This window comes from Hipposideros armiger, unplaced genomic scaffold (assembly GCF_001890085.2).
Source record: "Hipposideros armiger isolate ML-2016 unplaced genomic scaffold, ASM189008v1 scaffold_385, whole genome shotgun sequence".
Taxonomy (NCBI): Eukaryota; Metazoa; Chordata; class Mammalia; order Chiroptera; family Hipposideridae; genus Hipposideros; species Hipposideros armiger.
In genome coordinates, this window is record NW_017731735.1 from 474,718 (window position 1) to 484,435 (window position 9,718).

Below are 9,718 nucleotides of genomic sequence, written 5' to 3' on the forward strand. Positions count from 1 at the left end.
GGGACTTGGCTCTGTACACTAAAGAACTAGCGATTGATTGCTTATTAGCTCACTGGTCGAACATCTATTTTGTGATTGTATTGGGTTGTTGGAAAAGTCATGACGTATTTTTTTCTATGTTTTTCGTTGCAAAAATGCATCATGACTTTTCCGACAACCCAATATTTACCCTTCTCATCTGCCCAACTAGATTGGAAACTACTGGAGAACCAGAACCAGCTGTTTTTTTTTTTTTGTGTGTGTGTGGGGGTGGGTAGGCACCCCTAAGGGCTGATGCAGGGTTGAAGCATTAGAGTAATTTTTGACTCTCTGACTGGGATGGGATGATTCTTGGAGACATAACAGAAAGGATACACAATAAAAATGTGCTGGCAGACTGGTGTGGGTATGTAGAATGCACTGTTATGTTTTAGTTAATAGTGCTGGCCTGGATCACACCAATGTTGTCCAGGAAAGCAGGGAAGGAGGCGCAGGCTGGCTCCCTTCTGCCACCTCCTGGCTCTGTGCCCATGTCCTTGCTGCTCACCGTGGTGACCAGCTGCTCCCGGTGTTCTGCCTTCCCCACGTGGCACACGATGCCTGTCACACTCAGTCCCTCCCCCTGTAGCGCTGCCACAGCACGGTCCACGTTCTGCTGCTTCCGGCTGCTGACCACTACGTGGGCCCCGTCTTGGGCCAGACGCCTGGCGATGGCGAAACCGATCCTGTGGGCAGAGAGAGATAAGGACTGTCAGGCCAGTACAGTGAAGAGGTTGAGAGCATGGGCTAAGGAGTCAGGCTGCCTGGGTTTGAATTCTAGCTCTCATTCCATATGACATTCATGTGTCTGTATTATGTGTAAAATAGAGCTAATGGCACAGCCATTACCATACAGATGGACACGCTTAGCACGTTTTGGGTACCCATTTACTTATGTTTTTTATGGTTTTGGCCCTCAGAGTAGGTTCCCAGGAAGTGATATTACCTTCCACAGGCCTTACGACGGGTGACAGGCCCCATACCCAATAGGGCCTGAGGGAAGAGAAATGAGCTACGGGTATAGCAGCAGCCACTTCCATGATTGGAAGGTCTCACTCAAAACAGCCCCTGCCTCCAAATATCTTCCTTACTAGTCTATATCATTTCAAAATTCTATCTTTAGTTATGTTTTGGGGTGCATATGAAAGGATGGGTCTCTGGTTAAAAATGTAAATTTTTTACATACATTACTTCCCTGAGAGTAAGGGTTACACATTTTGCAACTGTTAGCTATTAGCGTTTTGAGTATATTTGTGTTTTAGATTTGTGTAGAGCTGGCATCTAGCAAAGTCCTGTGGGAATGAGAAGCAGTATAGACAACAGTGGTGGTTGAGAAGCAGGCTGGGCAAAGGAGGCCAAAATGCACTGAACTAAACAAAAATCTGGATAAATGAGCCTTGTGTCCCCTCTAGGTAAGGAGTGAGGCTCTGGGAGACTTGTCAGGGTGCCCAAATGGGGTGTCTGGAACATTTCCACAGTCGTTGGAGGCAGTGAGATAGGATTTTTGAAATCTGGACTGTCTTCTTAGATTCCTGGTGTCTGCTGGTCTTCCTAGACTCCAAGTGGGGCAGGTTGATTGGGGCAACCTAGAGCACTGGGAGACCGGATTGATGGGGGGCAGCACTGAGGTGGCACAGTTGAGCCAGAGGCAGCAGTGACAGAACACTCACTGGCAAGGGGATGCAGGCCGACCACGTGGTTCCTTTCTTCGGGGTCTTTGGCAGCGTGTGGGGCCTCAGGACATGGTCCAGGAGGCAAAGGGCAAGCTGTGAGTACCTATTTCCGGAGAGCTGAGGTCTCAAGGACGCCCGCTGGGGTACTCACCCATCGGTGGAGGCCGTTACTAGGGCCACCTTATTCGCGAGCGGGGCCCGGCGCGCCATCCCGGAGCTGGCCATTCGCACCAACTTCCACGACCGGATACAGCCGCCCAACAACAATCCCACCTTCTGCATGGCGCCACCACAGGGGAAGTGACGGTAGGGCGGGGACCGGCCGAATCCCGCCCCGCTCCCAACTCAGGGCCCGCCCTTGGGCTGCACCCCTCCTCCCGTTGAGCGTCGGCCCCTAGCGCTGGGAGCAGCTGTGGCTGCCGGCGCCCCCTCCCGGCTCCTGGCCGCCACGCCCCGAAGTCCTCTGCTCTGTCCTGGCCGTTGTGGGACAGGACTGTCAGTACAAGTTTCCTGTTTGGCCCGCGCCCCTGCAGGAACCCGCAGACTTCTCCGCACCCTCCTTCCACATTTTCTTGCCCATGTCATTTTTTTGGGGGGCCGGGGGGTTGTAGAGGGAGCTTTGAGTTGTTTGCTTTTGCTTCCCAGAACCTCAAGATGGACCCCCTTCTCCGAGAAAGTCTGGGTTCACATATGTGACAGCCCATGGGAGGGCAAATGTTTTGAGATTGCCCATGGACGTGTGGTCTCCGCGGAGTCACCGTATGGGCGTCCCAGGTGAGGGGGGAGGAGCCTGGGATAGAGACGTGATGCGGAGCAGCCGGGCTAAGCCTGACACTGCCCTTCACCCTTGCTCAAGGTCTTCTCTGTCCTGACAGGCCTGGAAGGCAGACTCTGATCACTGTGGTAACCAGTGTGCGGGGATAAAAATCCTGGCTGGACAGGACCTTTTATACACTCCACCCTAAGAGCACTTCCCCATTGTACAGGGCCTAAGTGGTAGCAAGGAGGCTGGAGGGTCCCCCAACAAATACTACACCGAACTCAGGAGCACTCACTTTTCCACAATCACCACATCCCCAGGTCTTAGCCTCCACCCTAGTTCAATAAATATTTGTTGAATGTAAAAGCACTTTATAAACTGTAAGTTACTAAACACATAGTAATTATTGCCAGCATAAAGTAATTATTATTGCTGCCACAGGCTAGACTCTTGTTTTTTTATTATTCTATTACATTTATTTAATAGTGTGTTCCCACACATGGCTTTTTAAATAATCCAAGCAGGGGAAGAAAGGAGAGACCGACACATTTAGAGCTCCTTTCCCCCAATACATAAGTATTTACATTTCAGCAACTGGACAATCCTGGCTCAGAAGGAGGCAGCAAGAATCCAAAAAAGATAGGGGAAGCCCCAGAAGAACAAACAAGACTTGTTTCCTCTACCCCGTTCCCCCCCAAATCACCCCCTTCCCACCCTAGTGGACTTAAGTGGTATCCATCTCTCATTCCTTCCCAAATTATGGAAGTAGGGCTCCTACCAGAATAAGAGCACTTAGAATAACACAGTAGGGTCCCCTCACCAAAAAAATTAAATTTAATTTAAAAAAAAATCTTTTTTTTCTTTCTTTTTTTAAGCTGAGCCATCCTGCCAACTGTTAGCAGCTCAGCAGCAGCTCAGCTTGGGCCAGGAATTGAACTGCTGTTGCTCAGAGCTCGAACTCTTCAGCGAGCTCTTAACCAACTGAGCCACTCGGCTGGCCCCCCCAAAAATCTTTTTAAGCTCTGGGATAACAATAGGGCATTATGTCGCTCAGAGTAAGCAACCTTGGGCTGAGGTAGGCAAGCAGCTTGACTGAATATGGGACCCTAGGCTAGAGGAAAGGGTCCCTTTATTAAAATAAAAGTTGCGGGGCCGGCCGAGTGGCGCGATGGTTAAGAACTCGCTTGGGATGCCAGAGGGCCCTGGTTTGGATCCCACATATGAGGGCCAGTGACACTGCCCTCCACAGCTAAGATGCTGAACAACGGCTCAACCTGGAGCTGGGCTGCCATGGGTCGCCGGCGACGGCGTAGGCTGCACTCCCTGCTGCAGTGGGTTGCCATGGGCTACCGTGTGTAGCCAGCAGCCAGCGTGAGCGGCCAGCAGCCGCAGTGAGCGGCCGTCCAGAAGCCGGCGACTGATCTGCCTCGCCCGGGAGGAGCGCAGTGATGGTGCCAACTTGGGCCAGTGGGGCGACGTCCTCCACAACTAGACTGAAGAACAAGACGACATCAACTTGCCTGTTCCCCTTCCCCCAATTCCCTAGCACTGTTCCCATCCCCCCAATTCCCCAATAAAAATCTTAATAAATAAATAAATAAATAAATAAAAGTTGCTGGGGTATTGAAGGAAAGCACCCGTTCCCAAGTTAGAGAGCATCTGAACTAATTTTGTGTGGTGGAAGCAGGAGGTGCCCATGTAAGGGTTGTAACAAATCAGAATAAGAGTCCTGGAACTCAGAAGGGAAGTAACTTCAACCAAGTAAACATTGTCAGCAAAATGAGAAACAAGTTCTCCCTCCAGATAAGAAACTGTAAATTCTGGGAGAGCTCCTTAGCAGAATTGGGATGGGGACTGGGCAGACTTGATTCATGTCTTCTGACACCTGATCCCCAATCTCTGACCCTAGTAACACTGGATTTTTGATGGCCTGTAAAACCAGGTCAACAGATGTTCTTCTGTTCCTTTGGCATGGTCATGGGATGGCCATCCCAACTAGGGCAACAGGGACCAGGCCAAAGGGGTGGGACCCCCTTTAGAGGTGCTGGGGGGTTCATCTTCGGCTGGTGCCTGCATCCAGTGGTCCAACCGGATCTCCTTCAGTGAGGATCAGGGAGAGGGTTTGGGGGCCAGGCACCTGCGGATTAGGGCACAACAGTCGGGGGATACATGGGCAGGGCAGTGAAGCTCAGCCTGCAGAATCTCCTGGTTCCTCTCGAAGGGAATGTCCCCACATAGCATGTCATAGAGAAGGATACCCAGTGATCAGGCAGTGGCTGGGAGTGCATGGTACCGGTGACGAGAGATCCACTCCGGGGCCTGTAAACCCTTGTCCCATCAAAGTCAGTGTAGGGTTTATCGTGAAGCAGGGCACCAGAACCAAAATCAGTGAGCTTGATATAGTCCTGGCAGAGGTCTATCAGGATGTTCTCATCCTTGATGTCGCAAATGGCTGCCACTACCTGGGCAAAGAGGCAGTGGTTTTGGACTTCATTCAATGGACCCTGCTCTGCAATGTAGTCAAACCAGTGAAACAGGCAGATCACACCAAGGTGTACACCACTTGCACCTGCCTTCCATAACAGTTGCATTTCCAGTAAGCATGGAAAGTCTGACACAACAAGCCAGCCCAACATGCAATTCTGAGGGATCATTTTGATGGTCACCTGGAGTCGGTCTGTGATGCAACATCTTGTGAAGACCATGACAAAGCCCCCCTTACCCAGGAGGGGGCCACGTCTGTATTGGGTCTCAAATGCTTCCTGATCCTTGCCTCCTGGCCATAGCATGGGAGTCACGGGGGTCACAGCGAGTCGCTGAAGAAGCTTGCTCAACATGGAGGAGGCACTGTGCAGATTGAGCCTGCTGAGCCCACAGGGTGTGGACGCCTGGGGCAGTGAGGCCGGGCAGCCAGGACTAGGAGGCACCAGGATGGAAGACAGGGAAGCTGGTGGTCCAGAAGCACCCTTGAATGGTGCACTGCTAAGACTTGCCAAGCGTGCCAGCCCCAAAGCTACTGAACAGGCTACACTCTATCTGTAAATTGAGGATGCTGGAGTAGATGATGAATAAAGTCTTCTCCAGCTATAATTTCTGTGTCCAAGACTTCAGCCCCTACTTCTGCCACATGGGTTGAAATGATCTCCCTTCTGGGTTTCTGGAAGAATTAATAAATCTGTGTGGCTTGTGGTACACTGCTGAAAGGCCTTGATAGACCTAAGTTCCAGTGTCTGAATTGGTTTAACCCTGTGGCCTCCAAATGTCAGACTGAGAAATAATGCTGATCCATGGCAAAGTTTTTCAGTAGTTCAAGGCAAAATGAGGGTGAAAAAAAAATCTATATCTATATCTGTATCTACTTCTAGATATAGATAGAGATATATAGTGAGTTTCATAAAGTTAAGCTTATTTAACTTAACAGATACTCTTATTCTGGGATAGGCATCTGCTGCTTTTTTTTTTCTCTTCTTCCTCTTCTTGGTGTTAGTCTTTTCGTTAAGATGATAAAAGCAGATGGATAGCTTGAAAAAAGTGTTCTTAGTTGGTAAAATAACCAGTTTGGTAACCCTACGTCAGTCCCTACAATTAGAGGAGAGAGAAACTAGTCTGTGAAATTCAGTTTGGAGGATCGCTATTTAATAGAATTCATACTTACTAAAGGTTCATTTAGTATATGTGTAGGTCAGCTGATCAGCTAAAAAAGGATTTCAGCATTCAAAAGGGGGGTGTATGGCAGCAAGTGATGTAACAGTATACATTGGACTTAGAGTATATTCCTCAGCCGAGAAGTTACAGCTGTGGTACTAAGCTTTGGTACTCAGCACATCCTGATGAGATAAGAGAGCTTAAGTCTAATTTTCCCCATATCTGGGGAAAACTGATTCCCTGACTGGTGCCCCTCAGTCTGAACCTCATGAATTATTGACAACAGACACTGCTCTTCCTTCTCTCCTCTTCAGAGCTAATGCACTGTGGGAACCCTTCCCAGCACTCTCCACCTCTGCATGGGGCTGGGGGGAGGGTGTGTAGGAGGACTGAAGTAGGGGTTCTCAAAGCTTTTGGTTCAAAGGGCCAGGCCAGGCCTGAAGGGTGAGTTTGATCTCTCTTCATCTCCTGCTCAGAGGTGGGCAACCAGATCCAGGTGCTGAGGTTGGGGGTGGGAGGGGTGTGTGGGGGGTGGTGGTGAGAGAGACTACACCTCAAAAAGCAAAGGGTTCTGGAGAAAGAGAATTGTGTCCTGGGAGCTCCGTGATCATTGTTCCCTCCTCATCTGGGCAGGGTAGATATTGGCCCCTAGCATCATTTCTTTTGGGAGAGCAGAGGGGACATTTGGCGGGGGGATGGGGAGAAGGTATCCATGAACAGAAAAGGGCAGAGGGAAGGCAAGAAGTGTGGGAGTCTCTGGTTCCTACTCCATATCAAGCTGGTTTGCTGGAGAGGGGGGTAGGAAATCTTTGGGGAAAATAATAGTTTATGTAGGAGTCCCTTTGAAATGGGAACTTTAATATGCAGTGGGATTGCTCTTGTATGGAGGTGGAACCATCTGCAGATCTTGAAGAAATTCTGTGATTGAGGACTACACTCCCATCTTCTTCAAGGGTTGACTGTCATCCAGAAGGAAATTCCCCTGGGATGGAATTTAAATCTTGGGTTTTGCAATAGCTACCCCAGATTGGTCATTGATTCACGCTTCATCATTTGACACAAGTCAGAAATGGGCAGTGTGGGACGGCTGGGTTAGCAACTTTTATTGAACACTTATTAAGTGCCGGCAAGTGTTGGGTGCTTTCTGTAAGTTTTATTGAGTATTTCCAATCCAGTGAGGTAGGCATTTTTATTTCCATATGTGAAATCACAGTGAGTCAGGACAACCTGACTCCCTGTCAATGTTGAATAGCTACACTTAATTTTTCTGACATTATTGGAGAATGACAGTTTTCTTAGAAATTAATTTACTCTGAATTGGAATTTTACTTTCAGCACCAATGTGTTTTTGTTTTAATTATTAAAATATCTATTCTTTAAATTATAAAAATAACACATGTTCATGATATTAAAAAGAGACCGATTATAAAGTGAAAAGTGAGTGGGTAACCCTTCCCTATGCTTCTTACCTACTTCCCATATAGCTCTTGGTCTTGTGTATCCTTCCAGAAATTTCCTATGCATTTTTCACTTAAAAATGTTTCCCATGAATGGAATGACACTATACATATTGTCCTTCAAATTACTGGTTTCTTTTCTTTCTTCCATCCTCCCTTCTTTCTTTTGTTTCTTAAAATACATTCTTGGAGATCATTCTAAGCAGTACACAATAGATTTACTTTATTCTCTCTCCCTTTAAAAATAACGGTACAGTAATCCACTGTGTGGGTATTCTATAATTTATTTAGCCAGTCTTCTACTGATAAACATTTAAGTAGCTTCCAGTGTTTTGCTATTTTCAAACAATATTACAGTAAACAACCTTGGATGTATATACATTTTGCATTTGGTGCAAATCTGTTTGTACCCTGGGTCAAATGTTTTAAATCGATGACTATGGTTGGAATACCTTAAAAAAATATTTAAGCAGTTCTGGTGGATTTGTTTTTCTATAGTGCATTTACCTGCTGCCCCACACTCTAATACACAGGACGTAGAATGGTTCAAACTTTGGTTCATGGCGTAAGCTTAGTGAGAAATGTCGACATACCTCAGTGACTGAGAGTCCATGGGGAGTGGTGGGTCCCACTGACCTTTAGCTTGCAGAACTGAGGCATCCTCAGTTCTACCCATGTTTGTCATTGAGAATACTAGCTTATCATTGTCAGATCTTAACATTTTTAAACAGAGGATAGAAATATGGATTTTACTATGAAATATTTGATTTTAAACTGCTGATAACTAATTTACTTAAAACAAACAAACAAACAAACTAAAAAAACAACAACAACCAAAACAGTGAATAGATCTGTAGGTTCCAGAGACTGACATAATCTCTGACTATGTAAATGTAATGGATTGTTAATTTTGTGATATATTGCTCTATCTAGCATCTCATAATTCTATTTTACAGTTTATTCAATTTTTGGTTTATCTATTTTTTTCCCCGATTACCCTGTATTTAGACAGTTTTCTGTGAACACCGTTTAGAAATCATCCATCCACTGTTTGTACAGATCTTTTTCAGAAACTCTGTACAGCAGCAGGCAAAAGGTTCTTAAAGACAGGCCTTTCTTTTCCCTCAGGCCCAGGATTGCTTTCTTCTGCTGTATTTGGGAAGGGGTGGTGGTGGTGGTGGTGGACTGTCCCAGTCTATTTTCAAGTAGCAATTGACTCCATCTTGGTTCTCAGCACTCTCTGCTGCTGATCACTTCTGGGAGCCTCAGGATTACAGCCCTGGTGTGGTCTGCAGGTGGAGGCTGAGATGCAGGGACAAAATGGGGAGGGTCACATGTCCCCAACTGCCTATCCTTTATTCATCATAATGGCATTGCACAAAGAAATTCACCGAAGATTTGGGGGTGGAGTGAATTACAATTTAAGGAGACAAATCCTCTTATAGGACACATAATAAGACTTCCCAATGGTTTCTTTATGGGCACAAATTCCTAGCCCTGTTTTCAAAATGGTGATTTCTTTCCTTTCCTCCCTCAGAGACAGCCCCTGTGGCAGACGTGGAGATGCAGATAATAGCTTAGATCCTCCTTCTAAAAGGGACTCTCACTGGCTGCTGTGAGTATGATTAGCTGTCAGCCTCCAGCTGACAGTCAACTCCTCAGGATGGCTCCAGCCAGTGACTAAGCAGGATGGTAGTACACAGACCTCACCATTTCTGCTTAACACAGGTCTCCTCTAACGGTCATCTTTGCTCTGGAGCTTCCTGTTGGGCTGGTGTTTGTCAGATCTGCTTCATGTGGTCTAACAGTTCCTCCTTCTCAACCTGCTTCCTCCCTTTTCCTTTCACAGGTGTTCCGCTGACTAAAGCTTTTGTAACTCCAACCAGGCATTTGCTTTGCTGAGGACTCACTGACAGTCTCCTTTCTTCAGAATCCTTCCCATGCAAGACTCCTAGCACACTAACTGGGTATTTCATTACCCAATTAGCACACAGGGGACATTCTCCCCAAAGATTGGCCCTTTCCCCCAAATCAGAGCATCAGGGCATTCTGAAACAAGAATCCAGTCACTACGGTTCCTGCCAGACTGGGTTATTTGATGGGGGGGCTTTCATAGAAAATGGAAGGGTGGGCTTTGACAGTCTAAAGCCAGCATAACAGTGCAA

At 47.1% G+C, this 9,718-nt stretch overlaps 1 protein-coding gene and 1 pseudogene across 2 annotated transcripts in view; both read right to left on the reverse strand.

The window, feature by feature from the left end:
- Positions 1 to 2,017, reverse strand: part of LOC109393682 (dehydrogenase/reductase SDR family member 4) — a 15,463-nt gene extending 13,446 nt beyond the window's left edge. Inside the window, exons 1-2 of one of the 2 annotated variants that reach the window (XM_019663158.1) lie at positions 1,843 to 1,973; positions 527 to 704 (exon numbers count right to left, since the gene is read on the reverse strand). In XM_019663158.1, the coding sequence (XP_019518703.1) occupies positions 527 to 704; positions 1,843 to 1,973 (309 nt within the window). Of the gene's footprint in view, positions 1 to 526; positions 705 to 1,842 lie in introns of both variants that reach the window. The other variant, XM_019663159.1, reaches the window with a different exon arrangement.
- Positions 2,018 to 4,446: 2,429 nt separating this feature from the next.
- Positions 4,447 to 5,462, reverse strand: LOC109393634 (serine/threonine-protein kinase pim-2 pseudogene; annotated as a pseudogene).
- Between the last annotated feature and the right edge of the window lie 4,256 nt (positions 5,463 to 9,718).